Source organism: Peromyscus maniculatus, chromosome 6, assembly GCF_049852395.1.
Source record: "Peromyscus maniculatus bairdii isolate BWxNUB_F1_BW_parent chromosome 6, HU_Pman_BW_mat_3.1, whole genome shotgun sequence".
Classification (NCBI taxonomy): domain Eukaryota; kingdom Metazoa; phylum Chordata; class Mammalia; order Rodentia; family Cricetidae; genus Peromyscus; species Peromyscus maniculatus.
Genome location: NC_134857.1, coordinates 56423215 through 56442692, shown reverse-complemented (window position 1 = coordinate 56442692; position 19478 = coordinate 56423215). Strand labels below are relative to the sequence as shown.

The 19478-nt window shown below is 38.0% G+C and overlaps 1 protein-coding gene across 2 annotated transcripts in view; it reads right to left on the bottom strand.

The window, feature by feature from the left end:
• The window catches only part of Serpini1 (serpin family I member 1), an 81263-nt gene that overhangs the window by 25824 nt on the left and 35961 nt on the right, over positions 1-19478 (bottom strand). For both annotated transcript variants that reach the window (XM_015990008.3, XM_006972662.4), the window contains exons 2-3: positions 2697-2967; positions 1438-1668 (exon numbers count right to left, since the gene is read on the bottom strand). In XM_015990008.3, coding sequence (XP_015845494.1) covers positions 1438-1668; positions 2697-2949 — 484 coding nt within the window. In that variant the 5' untranslated portion in view covers positions 2950-2967. The remainder of the gene's footprint in view (positions 1-1437; positions 1669-2696; positions 2968-19478) is intronic.

The following is a 19478-nucleotide window of genomic DNA, read 5'->3' as shown; positions in this document are numbered from 1 at the left end:
GGTTGCTGGGAATTGAACTCAGGACCCCTGGAAGAACAGTCAGTGCTCTTAACCTCTGAGCCATCTCTCCAGCCCTCCTACTGTTCTTAATGGTGTGCAAACATAATTGAGAGCTAATTTAATGCACAAAGTATTATTTTCTATCATTTGAAATCTTCTTTGTCAAGTCTAATCTGAATGATAGTAGGTTGCTGCTATTTGCTAAGAGTGCCCAAAAGAATTGAAAGCTAGAATATTTTAATGATGCAATATATTTCAGGTAGATAGTTATTCTTTTTATATGCTTAATAATGTTAAAATGTCTCCTTTTATCACAAATAATTTCATACATTAAAAATGTAAGATCAAATTTATTTAATATTTTCTCATTTTGTCAACCATATCACTGCATAATAAGTACTACCTCAAGGTTGTGTGACTTGTAGGGTTTAAAGTGTTTGATAGTGTTTTTTTTTTTCTTCTAACAAATGATTTTAGAATAAAACTATTTGGGAAGTTTTGACATTAACATTTCATGTAATAAACAGCTATACTAATCTACCTTAAATATTGATCTATTTTAATTTGTTTTTTCATACATCATGTATATTGTTTATTATACACATTACCCACATATTCTCCTATTTTAATTCTCTCTCCTTCTCTTCCATTAAACTATTTTTAATTAGTCTCAATTTTTATTATTTCAACTATCTTCTTGGCTAATTGGAAAATAAATGGTGAAATTTTAACCACTTAGAAGTATTTAGAAGTCTTAAATACACTTAAAATGTGAATTATGGGGGATGGAGAGATATCTCAGCAGTTAAGAGCACTTGCTGCTCTTACACAGAACCCAGGATTGGTTCCCAGTACCCACAAGCTCACATCAACCTGCAACTCTAGTTCCAGCAGATCTGAAGCCCTGTTCTGGCATCCATCGGTATATAAGTGGTTCACATACGTACACTGAAACCTACACATATACACATAAAATAAAAATAAATCTTAAAACAACAAATAGGAATTACAAATAAAATGGAAAGTATGCGCAGCCAGTTTCTAATTCCTCTCTACTAACTTGAGCTAAAACAGACCACTCTTTTTAGAATTAATGCTATTCACTTCTTAAAATTACTTATTGGTTATTGTGGTTGCAAAACCAAGAAACATCTTCAAACTTTGATTTCTTTCTTTCTTATTCTATTTTAATTTTACAATGAAACTATCACCAACTACCATTTTGTCTGACTAATTTATCAAACAGTTCAAGCAAACTTCTACACAGTAGCTATACAAGGAGTTTTCTCTATTGGAGAACATTGATGGCAGATGATCAGAGCCAATATTCTACTCATGGCCACACATTTTACATATTTAGTATCAGTGAAGGCACATATACATCACAAAGTAAAAGATGTTTAGGACTGAGCTAAATAGTGAAAAGAAAGAACATACTGTTTGTATAATTCTCCACCCACTTATTGATGTAGTTGGCCAAAGCTACATTTTGACTGAAATCCACATGATTGACTTCTGCATTAAAGTACTTTTTCATCATTTGCAAGAACTCATCATTGATATGAAATCCATTTTGCACAAAGAGGGAATTGGCAATTTTCATCACATATTGGCTCTCTTCAGCAGAGACCATGTTGGAAAAATCTTTTAGGAAAGAAAATTCTTCACCTGCAAGATGACACATGAGAAGCATGTCAGTGGAACAGGCATGGTGAAAGATCACTCTAGCACAGTAAAGGACATTAGAAGAACGGTGATCAGTGAAAAGCAGCAGGCTTGGTCCTCACAGAGACATGGTAAGGATCTTCACGTGCTATTTCTAGATGCTCAGATTAGCTTGGTCTAGTTTACCAAGTGATACTCTTTGTTCCTTTCTGTTTGTTTGTTTCATTTTGGTTTTAGTTTGTTAGTTTTACGGTCAGAGCTCAGGCCCAGGACCTTGCACATATGCTAGCGAGGTTGAACTGCAGCCTTTCACTGTGACTTGGATAAATTCTAAAAAGAAGAAACAAATTTAAGTTGTTTTTCTTTCAGAATATTTGGCTTAGTTACATTCAACTGGTCTTTTTTAGGGTTATCAAGCAAAATTTAATTATCTAGAAGATATTCCTTTAAATGTTCTTCTTAACAGACTATTTAAATATCATAAGTAGAAATCTACTACTTTCTTTTTAACTTTCTAGTGAATTTGTTCGTGTGTACACTAGAAAGAACCATTAAAATAGAAATTACACCTTATTTCAAAATTATTTTCCCTAATACATGTAATTTTTATAATAATAGTACATTTCAAAAGACTTGGATATTATTTAAACAATGAGAATATCATTAATTGTTAAGCAAAATGTAATATTTTTCAAAAAATCATGATGCCTTTCTTTTGATCATCCATCACAGTTACCTTCTCATTTATTTCTATAATAATTTACACTAGAAATTACAGGAGCACTTTTTGTTTACTTTAACATGCAGGCTTATTTAAATAATACTTTGGGGAAGCACTTTCCTTAGATTTACTCAGCTATGACTAGAGGCAGGAATGAGCCCTTTCTCTTATTCTAACCCTTTGAACCATATTCTTGCAATAAGATCATTTCTTACCTCTAGTAAATATTAGTGCCTCTGGCAGAAGGCAATATGATTGAATTCAAAGTTAAAACTCAAATATTTGTGAGAAACAAAACCCAGGAACTCACCATTTTTCAGGCCATCGTATCCCATTGAGTGGCGAATTTCTTTCAGAGTAGATCCTTGAGCTCCAAGCTCCATCACTCCCATTGCGAGGGCAATGCTCAGTGGAGAAAAGAGAATGTTTTCATCTTCCCCAGTGGCTCGAAGATGGTTATACATATTCACTGACCACTCAGCTATGGTTTCATCTGGGAAAGTTGCCCCTATCAACACACTTTGCATGGCCAGCAAAGAGAACAGTGCCAAAAAATAAGCCATCCTGGAATGGTTTTACGTCTGGAAAACAATAATTTATATATTAACTATAATCTCTGATACATAAATTAAAGGAAGAAAAACAAAGAATTAGTACTTCATGGATTATAAGATGAACTTTTTTAAGAAGCTGAAATTAAAAAATAATTCAATATTTATTTATCTGTAAAAAATGCCCATTAAAGATTTAAGGATAAGTTTCCTCTCCTGCCCCATCTGTGTGTGTGTGTGTGTGTGTGTGTGTGTGTGTGTGTGTGTGTGTGAATGTGTGTGTACGTACGTACGTGCACGTGCATGCATGCTTGAAATGGAAGGCATACATGCTAAACACACACTCTAAAACTGAGCTAAACCCCTGTAATAGTTTGCTTTCTGTTGCTGTGATAAAGCATTGACCAAAGTCAATCTGGAGAGGAAAGGGTCTATTTGTCTTTCAAGTATTTTTTTTTTTTATATAACCTGCCTTTTCACCTGCCTAGTGAAAGTATTGCCCACAGTGGACTGGACCCTCCTGTATCAATAAGAAATCAAGAACCTGTCAAACAGACATGCTCACAGGTGAGTGTGATAGATACAATTCTTCAATTGAAGTCCCTTCTTGCCACATATGTCCAGTTGACAATCAAGATTAACTATCACAAGTCACAGTCCTCAAACTTCTACTTCTAAACAGAATCAATTAATAGTCAATTGAACAGAAAAGGTTGCTAAATTGTGAGGATTGTATAAGGAGCAGGATAGATATGGTCATAACATTCATGACATTAAGAGGATATATGGTGTCCTGATTAGTTTTATGTTAACTTGACACACGCTAGAGTCATCAGAAAGAAATTCATTCAGAATTAAGAACTGAAAATATGCCTCCATAAGGTCTAGCTCTAGGACATTTTCTTAATTAGTTATTGATGGGGCAGTGCCCAGCCCATGGTGGGTGGTGCTATCCCTGGACTGATGGTTCTAGGTTCTAGAATAAAGAAGCTGCAACAAGCCATGATGGACATCAGCTCCTGCCTCCAGGTTCCTGCCCTATTTGAGTTCTTGACCTGATATCCTTCAATGATGAGCAGTGATATGAAAATGTAAACCAAATAAACCTTCTCCTCCTCAAGCTGCTTTTAGTCATGGTGTTTCATCACAGCATTAGTAATCCTAACTAAGACAGAAATTGGTACCAGGATATATGGGTACTGCTATGTAGACCTAATCATGTTGTTTGGGGGAGGACAGTGTAAGGATTTTGGAACTTTGGTCAAGAAAAGCCATTGAATGTTCAGAGCTATTCTGTGGGAGCTTGGAAGAAATCAAGGTACTTTAAGCAGTGCTGAATGAATGGGCCAGGCTAGCAGGAGTAAGAAATACAGTGCAGAAAGTGATTTGAACTATGAGGGCCCAGCTCAAGAAGTTTCAGAGGGGAAGAATTTTAGTAAGTGGCTTAGAAACCATTCTTGTGATATTTTGACCAAGAATGTGGCTATTTTTTGCCCTTGTCCTAAAAATCTGCCTGAGGGTAAATTTAAGAGGTTTTGACTCATGGCAGTGGTAGTGGAGATTTCAAGATAGCCTATCATGGACTCTGACATGTGATTATTAGCAATCACTCTTATGGGAATCTATAATAAACAGGTACAAGCTAGAAAAGAGATATTCAAAATGTACAGTTTGAAGTGGAAAAAAAGCATCAGGAAGTATAATGGAGTTAAAGCCAGTGTTCAAGGAGATAACAAGTTTAAAGAAAAGCCTGATGCTAAATGGAATAAAGGAATTGGTAACTCAGGGCAAAAACCCACCCAGCTAAGCTTCTAACTTGTGAAAAGGAATTAGAGAAAATCTTAAGTAGCAAAAGAAACCATCAACAACAGAAAGCTGATGCAAATGTAATTGAAAGAGGGGACCAAGTTCCATTCCCATTAAGCAACAGAACTTGACAGCTTTGGCAATGTGCTTCTTTTAGCTTCATAGTCACAAATACAAGAAAGGGATTGAGGAATCTTTCTCTGTGGCTAAGAAAAGCCATTGAGACCTGGTGTATGTCAGGGGTATCCCTGCATGGAGGCCCAGAGGGGCCACTGAGTGAAGGTCAAGCCTGGATTTTGTTGGCGACATCAAGATGCTGGAGATTCTAGAGCCATGGGACACCAGCCGAGAAGAGCTGCAGGCCTGATGTAGATCCAGTCCAAGAGAAAGAAGTGTGTTGTGGTCAACAAAGCTGGAAGTTGGAGTTTTGGAGAACACTTAGACATCATATATGGAGATGCACAAGTTGGAGTTTGCCCTCCTGTTTTTTTTTTTTTTTTTTTTTTTTTTTTTTTTTTTTTTTTGTCTTGTTTTGGTCCAATATTTTCTCACTATGTTCCCTTTCCACAGGGTTATACTTAGGAGATTTTCTTGAGTCTCAAAAGAGACTTTGAATTTGTAACTGGTGTTGAGACTATGACAGACTACTGGACTCTTGAAGCTGAACTGAATACATTTTTGCATTATAATGTAGCTACAAACCCAGACGTGGGGCAGAAGTTGGATGTGGTGGTTTGAATGAGAATGGTCCACATAGGTTCCTGTATCTGACTGCTTGGTAAGTGGGAAGGGGAACTGTTTGAAAGGATTATAAGAATTAGAAGATGTGGCATTGCTGGTTTTGGTATGGTCTTGTTGGTGGAAGTGTGTCATTGAGGGTGGACTTTGAGGTGTCAAAAGTGCTGGGTGCCCAGTCTCTCTCTCTCTCTCTCTCTCTCTCTCTCTCTCTCTCTCTCTCTCTCTCTCTCTCTCTCTCTCTCTCCCTCTCCCTCCCAAATTCCCACAGAAGAGCTCACTGAGCTTTGACACTCAATGGCTTTTCTTTCTCACGGTTCCAAAATTAATCCACAATCCAGGTCTGTCACAGCAGTACATCACTATCCTGGTAGCAATTTCTGACTTAGTTAGGGTTACTATTATTCTGATGAAACACCCATGGCTAAAGTAACTTGAAGAGGAAAAGATTTATTTGGCTTCTGCTTTCATATCACTGTTCACTATTGAAATAAATCAGGATAGGAACTCAAAAAGGGCAGGAACCCAGAGGCAGGAGCTGATGCAGAAGCCATGGAGGTGTGCTGCTAACAGGTTACTAATCATGGCTTGCTCAGCCTTCTTTCTTATAGAATACAGGATCACTAGCCAAGGAATAGCATGACCAACAATGGGCTGTGCCCTCCCCATCAATAACTAATTAAGAAAATGTCCTACAGCTTGATCTCATGCTTTTCTCAATTGAGGTTACCTCCTTTCAGATAACTCTAGCTTGTGTCAAGTTGACATAAGACTGGCCAGGGCTATAAATATGGAGACTAGGAAAACAACTCAGGCAGTGCCTGCCCCATAAGTGTGAGGACTTGCTTTTCAGTTCTATAATCCAACTAAGAAAGTCTTCTGTCTGCTTCCTTTTGGCCATTGCTTGTGAGTACATCTATATTTAATACTGCTACCCCACTGCTATCATCACTGACATTGGAGCCTTGTTACTCTGGGTTTTTCAGTGTGAACAGTGGCTCTTCACATAGGCATTTTAATTTACAAATGAGTATCTCATGATAAAATAACAGCTTGCTTAATTTTTTTTGCTGCCCTATAAGAAGTGCTTACACTTTATAAATGAAAACGATGCAATCTGAGATGCTATAAACTTTCCCATTGTCGTAGGAGTTCTGAACTCAGAACTGGGGCTCAAGTCATCCTTACATGGCCTGGTCTATTAAGGTAATGTTCCTCCAGGCTTTGAATAAACAGAAATATATAAGCCTTGGAGAACAGAACTTGGTGTATAATGAATGACCCCAGCAAGTCAGATGCATTTTCTCAGCTTTAGTGTCCACATCAGCAAATGAAAATTCAAGTCCGATGCTGCAAAATTATTAAAGAAATAAGTGAAAAATTTTCTGTATGAAATACAGAAATACTCATTTTTAACATACAAGTTACAATAATGGGGCACTGCCATGGGGGGGAAATGTTTTTATATTCACATCCGTCAAAGAAGAGGCTGTAGAGTGAAAATGGAGATGTATCATTCCTCCTGGCCCAGCTAATGTACCATCTCTGTACATTCATGCAGCCAAGAGTGTAGAGGTTTATAAAGATATATTTAAGCATAGGCTTTTGTCCTTAGGGACCTCACACATTATGCTGTGAGAATACACTATAATACATGATCTTACCTTTTAGAGAAAACCAATCCTCTAAAGGTCAGGACAAAGTCAATTGACCCGTCAGAAAAAGGTATCACATTGATGAGAGCAAATGACATTCCTTGTGTAGGATAATCAGGGACCTCGGATTGAAGATGCCCTAGTCTACAACAGATTGTTCAGATAAAGAATCTGTATTTGGCCACTTTGCATTTTACAGTCTCCCTGTCTTCAGGAAACCATCGTCAAAACCATTAATCTATCTTCCAGTAACTAGAGGACTCTGGTAATAAGAACTCAGTATGTTTGTGGAAAAGGTTTCTGGCAAGGCTGTGAGCAGTCAGCTCTGGACAGCAAATTACACTAGGAAATTAGGGGCCTGTGGTTCGGGATGGTGGCAGCAGGTCAGACCATGAAACATTTTTCAAAAATATAGAAAGACCTGCATTTTAAAAGCTTAGCTACCCAGCTGCACAAAGAGAGGCCAAATTTCCTTTGCTATCCTAGTTATGTATTTCTGGTGCCACCTATCTTACTCTTGGGTATTTAACTTTTGGCTGGGGCAGGATCTCATTTCCCTAATGTACCTTGTAAGTGTATGTGGTCCCCATATGTCTTACCAGGTCTTGCTCTCTTCTCTTGGACACATTTCTCATACTAGTCTACAAAATGCCAGGGCCTCACTAGTAATCCAAATGACTAGCACATTCTCAAAGATGTTCAAGCCTGCTTTCAGACGTGCATTACTAAATGCGCCTGTGGCTTTTAAAAGTCTTCATCTTGCTTGAGCACTTGGGGGGCTGTCTGGCTCAAATGGGGCTCCTCACCTTATCAAGGACTTTTTTTTTTTACAATATCAATATTTGGTTCTAGTTTAACTCTTTCCCCTCTTATTCAGTGGGTTTTCCCACATTTCCATATCCTATTCTATGCACTTCTTGCTATGTTTACTCAAAGGCTGCAACTGCAGTTGTCGTCTTGTGATCTGTGCTCAGAAGTAAACCAATGATTCCGTTAGTCTCTGACTACTAACTACCCTCTTCAACCTAACATGCTGGTAGCCTCCAGATAGCTGCCTTGACAGGACCTCAGAAGCCCACTCATGTCTGTAGAATGAACCCCCAAAGCTTTAGTCTTGTATATATCCTTTGCACGCTGGCCTTGCATAAAATTCTACACACTACTCTTTCATTCACCCTGCCACTCTTGCCAGACTCCCCTTGGAAACACAAACCCCAGAAGTCCCTCTCTTCTTGCTGGCTTGTGCAGCGCCTTCTGGAACTCCCTTACCACAGTTCCCCATGCTCCAATTCTAACCACAACTCAGCCTCTGCCCTGCACCTTCACCCTTCAGGAACACCCTCTTGATTTTTCAGTTAGAGTTTCAACAATGTTCCTTTCTGTTTCCACCTATCAAAGGTAAATCCATATATATATATATATATATATATATATATATATATATATATATATATATATATATATCATCTCCTTTGAGGGTTTTGAGGGCACTAACACAGGGTATTCTTTGTGTACACTAAGCTAATGTGAATAAGCAGCGAATGCATTCCACAAAGGAAGTGACAAATCAATGCTTATTGAATTAGTATGGTATAAGACTTGGAGTCACACAGTGCCACATCAGTCCCACAGCCAGAGAGGCTGCAGTTTCTGAACGCTACAGTGCAGTTTCATCTGAGCCCGAGGATAGAAACTCATTTTCATTTGTTATTATTTATGATAAAGCGTTTCCTCACTGAATGTAAGGCCACTTTTCCGGCCTGACAAAGTGGTGCTGTCACTAACACAGGTATATAACATGACAGCTGGCCACTGGAAGCAGTAAGAACAAGCACATCTCCTTGAGCAATCACAAAGGGGCCACCCAAATGCTACTGTGATAACATTAGTCTGCAAAATGTCAGGGCCACTAGTATTAATAAGCAACATTCTCAAGCCACTGGCTCTCACATGGAACCTTAGCTTCGGAGATTTATTATTTACAACAGACTGAATTGCACGCTCTAGTGCAAAAACTACAAAGGGCTACAGTACTGGAATAGCAGCAGATTTGTGCTGCAGTGGTAGAAAAGGTAGAAGAATTCAGCTTTGAAGAAGCTATTGTTTCCTACTTCTCTCCCTGCTTACCAGTGGTGGGGGGATGGTGTGCATGTGACTATGTGCACACTATATTACGAAGCACAGCGTAAAGCACATGAGGGAGCAATATTCTTATAACTGCTTTCTGAGAACCATATAATTAAATGCCAGTGCTATTAAATAGATAGTTTTAAAAATTCTTCTCAAGAGGACAGAGAGATGGCTAAAGTGTTAAGAGCACTGCAGAAGAACTAAGCTCTATTTTCAGCACTGATATAGGGACCTCACAAATGCCCACAACTCCGGATCCAGGGAGTCTGACACCCTGTTATGGCCTCGGATGTCACCTGTATGCACATGGTACACATACAAAGAGGTACACACGTACACATGAATAAGAATGCATTTAAGAATGAAAACAAAGCGTGTCAGGCTTATGAAATGGTTCAGCAGACAAAGGAGTTTGCTGCCCAGCCTGACAACCTGAGTGCCAACCTCAAGACTCACATGGTGGAAGAATAGATCAGACTCCCTAAAGCTGTCCTCTGACCTCACAAGCATGCTGTGGTATATGCACTCCCCGCTCACACACACTCTCTCTTACACACACACACACACACACACACACACACACACACACACACACACACAGAACAGACTGACAGACAGACAGACAGACAGATAGATGATAGATAGAGAGATAGAGAGATAGAGAGATAGATATATAAATGACAAAATGATTTAAAAACAGAAAGAAAATCTTTTCTGGTATCTAACATAATTAGTGAGACCATTCAAAAATGCATCTTATTTATATTATAATAAAACAATTATTTCACACTTAAAAAATTTTTATTATTGTGAGTTGAGAAAAATGACTAAATGTCCTTCTCCACGGGAAAAAAATGCAGGTGGAAATAACTAAAGATGAATAATTAACAGAAAGAGGAGAGGAGAGGAAGGGGAAGGGAGGGGAGTGGAGGGGAGAGAGGAAATTTCAGCTCCTTAAATTGAACGTATTTATGTTCATGAAATATCACATCTTTTTTATTTTGCCTTAGGTTTTGAAACTTTATTATGACCATTTGGTGTTTGAAAACATTGTTCCAATTTTGGTTGGTATTTATTCTATTGATAAAACATGTGATGAGCTAAGTCTCCAGGTCTTTATTTTCTGTTTTACTAAGAGAAAGGCATGTGTCAGATCAGCAGCAATGATGCTGGAAAATTTATGGAATAATTAATTGGTCCAAGACTTGTTAGAAATAATAATAATAATAATAATAATAATAATAATAATAATAATAATAATAACTTGCATCTTAGCAGGCCTGTAATTCAGCAAAATTCCTATTTGTAACATGTGAAGTCTTCCTCCTTTTCCCCAGTTTCAATTTTTCTGAAATTGGAATTAATGTTTTAATTCAAAGAAACCAGAACCCGCTAATCTCCAGGCAGAGAGGCAAGTTGTGACATGGTTATTTCAGGCTACAGTTTGAACAAGTGGGGACTTTGGACATTTGCCAGGGGATCTTTGATTCTCCACTGGCTTCTTTACCTTAGTTCTACATTTCACAATTGAAACTTTTCCTTCAAGTTAAATCTGAAAGTATCCACAATTGGATCCTATTTATGAAGAAGAGACAAGAAAGGGTGCCTGGAACATAAATTTGCTGTACATGATGCAAATTTCCATGGAGAAAAAAACAACTAACTTTCTCATGAAATATCAACAAAATGTTTTAAAAGGGACCAAGAAAGAAGATACATGTACACAGATATATCTTTCCATTTGGGGATAGTCAAAATAAACAAACAACAACAACAACAACAAAAACTGTCCATTAGATGCCAAGCAGAGTAGTTAAAGGCAGAAAAATGATCAGACATCTCAGGATGAATCATAGCAAATAAAGCTAGGCAAAGGAAATAATCCTTCTGTTCTAGAATAAGGATTATTGTTAGAGTGCTAAACTATCAAGGCTTTCCAACATCTTTTGAAATTGTCTTATAATCTGATGTATCAGACTAAGTTGAAATGCACGTGAAAGGCGGGGATATGGGGTGAACTATACAAATAATAACTGCATTTTTGAAATATTATAATGACTAAATTTTTAATCACAAAAGTGCTAAAAAGGTATCAATTGAAACAAGCATTTTGGAACTTACCATTGCTCACACAGGGGTAAAGTCATTTGCCAACCAGCCTGGAAATATGGGTTTGCTAGGGACAACCCATGTGGTAGAAAGAGAGAGTCAACTGCTGCAAGTTGTTCTCTGATTTCCATGACTTACACACACACACAAGCATATGTACACACACACACACACACACACACACACACACACACACACAAGTATATGTACACACACACACACACACACACACACACACACACACACAAACTAACTAAATGTTAAAAAAATTAAATGCATTATAGAAACATTACATCCTGTGCCAGAGAAGTGATAACAAAAAAAATAGTCCTGAGGAATGTTAGAAAGTTTACAATTAACTTTCTGCCATGGAATGAATACATCTTCACATTTTTTTTCTCCTAAAATGTATACATTACTTACTTTATAAATTGTCTTTCACTGGGCAGTGGTGGCACATGCCTTTAATCCCAGCATTCAGGAGGCAGAGTTAGGTAGATCTCTGTGAGTTCAAGGCCAGCCTGGGCTACAGACTGAGTAGGCACAAAGCTACATAGAGAAACCCTGTCTCAAAAAAACCAAAATAAATAAATAGATGATAGATAGATAGATAGATAGATAGATAGATAGATAGATAGATAGATAGATAGATAGATATAGATAGATAGATTTTCTTTCTATCCACAGAACAGTTATTAAATTGATATGTTTTTTGAAATCAGTAAACAAAGGAAGTTTTTTTGGGAATGCAAAGGGGTTTAACTCTGTAATCACATATGATATTGTTGGGACTCAAAAAACAATAGCCCCAAGCTTGGTTCCCTGTATGCTGATTATCTTAAAAGATTTGAGAGATTAGCAGTTGCTAGAAGCAGCTTTTGTCTTATCTGCCTTAAAAGACCATGGCATACCTTCCACCTCTCTCTGCTGTTTCCTAATTGTTGCCAGAAAGATGTAAGTATGGGATCATGTTTGGATGGACTTTGACACTAGGTACTGTTTATCTCACAGGTTCCTTCAGATTCTAGAGGGAAAGCTGATTTCTGGTCATTGATTACTGCTCCGAATTGCCTGTACTTTCCACCCTCCTTCCTGTTGAGAAGAGGGTATTTAAGCTTTCACCATCTGGGCCTCCCCTGAGGTCTCATTTTTTGTGGCTTCCAAGCTATGCACATAAAATATAGTTGTGGTTTCTTTTTTTTTTTTTTCCTTCTTTAAATTCTCTACTGTTTGTTTCAGAAAGCTGAATTGTTGAATCTACAGAGAGAAAGCCTGAACTTTCCTACAATGCAACAATTTGGTCCTTTCCTCTTTTTTCTTTTATCTAAACCCAGCCACTCAGCACATCTTTCCCTGTGTTCTTAACTTGCAGTTTTCAGCATTATAAATGCTTGTGTTCCCCTCTCCCCTATGGGATTAAATCAAGCAAAAAGGGAAAGCTTTTTCAGGTTTATCTCAAAAAAGTTGAACTTGGGAAAATGCCAGGTAAATCAAAGGGGCAGAACTGAGGACAGAGTAAGCTGTAAAGATTCAATTTATCAGTATAAACGATGAAAGAAAAGGGCCGAGATGCTGACAACGTGTCCTGAATGGAGAACAATATATTATCTAAAACATATACTTATATTTTCAGTTTACATTATTCTATGAGTTTGGGAACCTTTATTCTGAACAGACTTGTAGCCTTTTAAATTTTACAAGGCTGACAGTGATGCAAATAAGTTTGTCCATAAAAATGCATATCACATATACGTGATGGAAGGCAGCTGATGATTGCCCTGTGGACAAGACCAGCTCTGCATCTATTAAGTAATGGGATTCCAATTGACTTTCTGTTGGTGCCGAGGAATTCAGACAATATATTATTAATTACTGTATTAGTTATATGCTAACACATAATTAATTAATATATTAGTCAATACACATATTACAACATTATTAATGTAATATTATTAATAATACTAAGGAATTAATATGTCTTATAGCCACATATTAATTCTGCTTCACGAATTCTCCACTGAATTGGTCATCCTATACTAGCTCTCTCATAGTGATGTAAACAAGACTTGTAATATATTTTCAATTTATATTTGCATTAATTACAATTATAACCTTTAAAAATAATTATCTTTTAACTGATTAAAAAAAACCTAAAGCTAGGAATTTTTCTGTCAAGAATATTTTCTTCACAGCACAACCCAAGAACCTGAGTGGGGAAGAAGTGGAATAGAGATATTTTAAATTTTTCTTAATATCCTTCAGTTACTAATTGAATGAGTCCTGTACCTATGATGCCTCATAATGATTTGGTAGCACGCTGCACCTGGGAATTGTTGACCACAAAACAACTAGTAATAGCTTTACTTCTGGGATATTTTGCTTGCATCCAGGAGGGATGTTGGTCCTGGGGCCCCATTAGGGATGAACAAGTCTAGGCTTATGAACATTGAAAGCTAGAGAGGGGTTTACATGATGACAGAGCTCCGCAGGCTTTCTGACACCCTCTGGCATGTGCACAGGTCTTTTTCTGAATTGCTCAGTATGAACACAAAGCTAACTGGAAGGAAGGTGCAGTGTGACTTAAAAGACTCCCTTTCTTTGGCGGTGCCTGGAGCTCCCAAGAGGAAGTAGTTTCCCAAGAGCCTTCCTGCCCTGTGGAGATAGGGTCTCTAAACCTCCCAGACTATTCAGTGGCCTCAATACTTTTGGGTAAAATGTTTTTATATCAAGCAGCTATTGAAAGAATAAATATCTAATTGATCCCTTTCTCTCTTTAAAAGAATTTGCAAAAATTAAAAACTAACATAATTTGTTTTTTTTTAAATCTGGAGTAATGCTATCAAAATACATGTGATGCTTGTTAAAAATGGTAAGGAAGACTTTATTCAAGAGACAAAACTGCAATGGGTGTTCTGAAATAGTGGAGAGAGATTGGCATGATTAAAAACAAAAGAATGAGTGGATATTTACTAAACTCTCTCTCTCTCTCTCTCTCTCTCTCTCTCTCTCTCTCTCTCTCTCTCTCTCTCGTGTGTGTGTGTGTGTGTGTGTGTGTGTGTGTGTGTGTGTGTGCATGTGCATGCACAAAATGGAGACAGATGAGTCGAAAATTACTAAGAGAAACTCCAGGAAAAAGAGGCAATTTGCCTAAACTGACTTAACAGGATTCTTATGAAAGACAAACCAGGATGATAAAATATTGAAGACAGTGAATGAGAAATTTGGTCAGATATGAAGTGTAGTGGATAATTGCAAAGCTGACCCAGCAGGATTCCTACTGAAATTGGAGTTTTAATCAGACCCAGGAGAGAGTCTAATGCCTACATGAGAAAATAGTTCAGAGAAATTTGACTGAAGTTTGGTCAAGCAGTGAGTTTTTGTTAATATAATTTTATTAAATTTTTGAGAATTTCGTAGATGTGTATAATGCATTTTGATTATAATCATCCCTACTTCCCATGACTCTTCTGAGATCCACCTCCACTCTCTGTGCTCTTCCTAACTTCACATGATTTAAAAAGATGACCCACTGAGTTTAATTTGTGCCACCCATATGCAGGTGTGGGGCTACCCACTGAACCATGGTTGACCAACCAGGGGCCACACTATATAAGAAAACTAACTTCCCCTCCCCCAGAGGCTATCACATTTCAATAGCTCCTCAGCCAGGGAGTCGGGGTCCATGAGCTTCTCCCAACTCCATGCTGGAATATTGACTGGCTTGATCTTGTGTAGGCCACTACAGCTGCAGTGAATGCATAAGTTCAACACTCTTGTCATGTCCAGAACAAACATTTTCACTGCTCCTTCCAGACCTCTGGCCCTTACAATCTTTCTGACCACTTTCCCTTGATGCCCTCTGACCCTTGGAGGATGTATAGCTGCCCCATTTATGACTGAACAGTCCACAGACATTTATTCTAGCTGTCAGATTTTTATTCAATACTGTTGGTAGTAGTTTCTCCAAGGACAGATTTATTATCCACATGTGCTTGTCCAATTATATAGTTATTAGAACTTGTATTAGTAGGCATTGTGCAAACTGGTTAGTATAGCCAAAAATTATGTTTTAATTTTGTTTAATTTTAAGCAACTTAAATAGCTCATGTGTTTAGTGGCTGGCTGATGAATCCAGCAGTATGAAAAGATCAACTCTTCATAACATTGGTTCTTAATAAAATAGCCTACAACTGAAGCATTTCAAGAAGCAGAAAAAAAAAGTATCTAGAAGCCTACACCACGTGCTTCTGTACCTAAGATGCTTTGACTTAAAATAAACTCCATTTCTTCAGAGATCGCAAATGACAGAAAGGCTCCATTTGAAATTCCAAAGTGTTTTAGTTTCAGCTGGTAAGTACTGGGTGGGTGGGGGGAGCAAATCATTGCCTACACAATACCAGGTAAGCTGGAAAGTCCCCAACCATCCAGGAAATGTGTATTAGACTTTCTACATAATGGTAATAAATTATTCCATTTAGCACAACTTGGGAGAAATCATACTTGTCAATGAGTGATTTCTTTTGTGTGTGTGTGTGTGTGTGTGTGTGTGTGTGTGTGTGTGTATGTGTGTGTGTGTAGAGAGAGAAAAATAAGAGACATGAAACCATCCAAAGAGAGATGGATCAAACCTCATTCTCAATAAAAGTCACATTTTATCCATGTCCACGTCAGAGCTAGACCAGTCATTAAATGGTCTCAAAGTTCCCATTAATGTTTTAAGAAATCTCTACAGTTTCTTCCTCATACATTGGTAATGGATTGTTTCACAACTGTGGATATTCATACTAGAAATACCTTGTCAGACACATCATTTTGTACTTAGGAAGCAGTCATTAATACTGAACAATGTCCTGAGAATGAAAGGTATTTCATGAGCTAAAGAAACACTCATCTGAGGATACAATAGCTCAGATTTCATTCATTGAAACAATTAACTCAATAAATACTTGCCTGATTCAAGTCTGTTCTTGTTCAAAGTCATGTGATACTTTCCTTCATGTAATAGGTCTACATTGCTCAATGTAATATTCAGCTTTTCAAATTAAGTTTTTATCAAATTAGATTTTCTGTTTTTCCTTTATAAAAGTATTGTTTATGCCATAAAGTTATGCAAAGTTGGATCTCTGTCTCTGTCTCTCCCTCTCTGAAAAAAAAAATCTAATACCCAGAAATAAGGTTACTTCTAATTATTTTACTGAAGAAGGAATTGTAGCCTGCCTCATTTTTCATCTGTATACAGGCTACGGTGACCCATGAGTATGTTCTGGTGATCTGGGAAAATGAAGGGGAAATCACTGAGAACTCATTGACTACATAAAGAGAAAATGGAATCCCAGCACTCAGGAACCAGAGGCAGATAAACCTTTGAGTTTGAGGCCAGCCTGGTCTACAGAGAGAATTCCAAGACAGCAAGGGATATTAAACAGAAAATGCCTGTCTCAATAACAACAAAACATGATTCCTAATAATATTCTGCTATACTCAGAGATCTGGGCCTAGCTCATTTGTCATCATAGAGGCTTCCTTTGGCTGCTAAGGGCAGATGCAGAGACCCACAGACAGACATTAGGTGGAGCTAGAGAAACCCTGCAAGAGAGGAGGAAGGACTGCAGGAGCCCCAAGAACATGGCTCATAGAATCAACTAAGCAGGGCTCATAGGGCCTCTGAGAGACTGAAGTGCACTCATTGGAGCCTGCACAGGTCAGACCTGCTCTTAAGGGAAAGTAGGAGAAGCAGATCTGAGGGAGGGGAGATGGGAAGTGTAAGGAGAGGAGGGATGGGAGGCTCCAGTCAGGATGTATTGTACAAAAGAAGAATTAATGTAAAAAAGAAAAGAAAAAAGGAAGTCTTACAGAAACCTTCATAACCATTTAAGGTCAGTTTTAGACTAGTCTTGATGAGATAACTTCTTATTATCAATTACAAATTATGTATTGCAGAGATGCAAATACATCGTTGTAATGTAATGGTATCTAGTAGAGGAGCTGTGGATAGGACAACTGGTACACAGAAAAGAATCCAGGTGAAACTGTACCACGTTATATTTAGAGAGGGTTTCCTTTCTCTTCTGGGATTTTCTGTCCCTCCCTCGCTGTGCTCTTAGCCTCAGCTACTGTGTTCTGTCTGCTCCTTTAGTTCTACCCTGGGCCATTTGTAAGAGATCCCACATGATAGTTTGAGGACACCATACACCTTCCTGAGGTGAAACCCCTAGATGTATTTCACTCTAGTCTCTACTGAGGGCACACAAAGCTATTTTCTTGTCTGGCTAACAAGCATAGCTTTCTCAAGATTGGATTCAGCAAGGCAGTTTTGGCTAATGAGATTCCGACAATAAGTAAACAAGGAGGAACTTTTAAATTAACTTTAAATTTATGAGGCTGCAATCTTCCTATGTCAAAAATATCAAGTATCAAGAACATCCTACGCTTCAACCTGCTACACACTGAACATTACTACATGTCAACATGAAGACAAGCTGGCTAATATGCTATTTTGCTACCTTATAGACCATAGAGTTGTTATGTTTGAAAAATGCATTCAAACTCGGGAATCAGGACTAAATTCTTCATTATCAATTCCTCTAAGAAGTCTCTTCTCTGTCAGGTGCATAGGAAGTATGGGAGACAGAAAGAATCACGACTAATGCAGGAAAACAACCTTGGTTAAGTGATTCTTGGGCTTTGGTTTTTGGTTTTTAAGACAATTTATTTTTAGTTCTTCTTTTGTAAAAGATTATCTCTTTCATTTTTTGAGAATAAAATATAATTATACTATTTCCCCCTACTCTCTCCTCCTTCCAAACCCTCCTTTACACCCCCTTGCTCTCTTTCAAACTCATAGCCTCTTTTTTCATTCATTGCTGTTCTGCACACATATGTATATGCATATACACATATATTCTGAAAGCACTCATGGCTCACAGTGGTTTTTACCCTTGGGAAACTTGTATGCATTACTTTTCAATGTTCCTGTTCAGGACTAGAGACTATGGCGGGAGTGAATTAAGAACTTAAAGATAATTTTATTATAAATTTATAATTTATTTTGAAACTCCCTGACATTTGCTAGGGTTATATGAATGGTATCTGAACACATCTGCCTGGTGACTGTTTATGAATCTGTCACAGTGGGGTTTCTAACAGAAATGTTAATTTCTTCATCCTGCTCCTTGCCATGAGTGACTGAAAGGGCAAGCTCTTATTTGCAGTACTGAGTGTTGGCAACCAAGTAAAACATGAGCCGATAGAAGAAGGTTCTGTAGAAGGATTCTGGTTTCATTTCACTCTCATATTCAGAGCAGCCTTTATAATACAGTAACGGCTTTAAGGAAGTATGTGGAAATATGTGTCAGGGAAGTCAGCCAATGTGAAAGTGTGTTAGGAAGGGGGTGGGTGGGAAAGCTGAGATTTATTGTATTTCTCTACCAGGTACTTAATATAGTATTTTCTTATTTTAAGCTATCATGAGAGAAATGGATTTAATTATTTCCTTCTGAATTGAATCCAAGTTTAACAGTCCACACTGACAGGAAATTGTCCTTTATTAAGCTACTCTCATAACAGCTTAAAGCTTTTCCCATAATCAACAGAAGAACAGGAGGAGGGGAGCAGTTTATGCTGTGAATATCCAGTGTCTGGCTTCTCCTGTATACTTAGGACACATCACTTTCTCTCAATTTAGCCTCTGGGAGATTTCCATAAGAGCCATGGCAAACTGCAGGTGTGTGTTTGTGTGTGTGTGTGTGTGTGTGTGTGTGTGTGTGTGAGAGAGAGAGAGAGAGAGAGAGAGAGAGAGAGAGAGAGAGAGAGAGAGAGAGAGAGAGAGAGAGAGAGATTTTCAGGTTTAAATTTGTGTGTGTCCATGCACACACATACATGTGTGCATACATGTGTATGGAGGCCAGAGGGCAATATTTTGTTTTTATGACTCTCCATCTTATTTTTTGAAACCAATTCTCTCCCACAACCTGGAGATTACACATTAGGTCGGACTGGCTAGCCATTAAGCTCCAAGGATCCCCTGTCTCTGCTTCCCTAGTGCTAGGATTACTACTGTGCAGCACTACTCCTGGGATTGTACATGGGTGCGGCGGCTTAGACTCA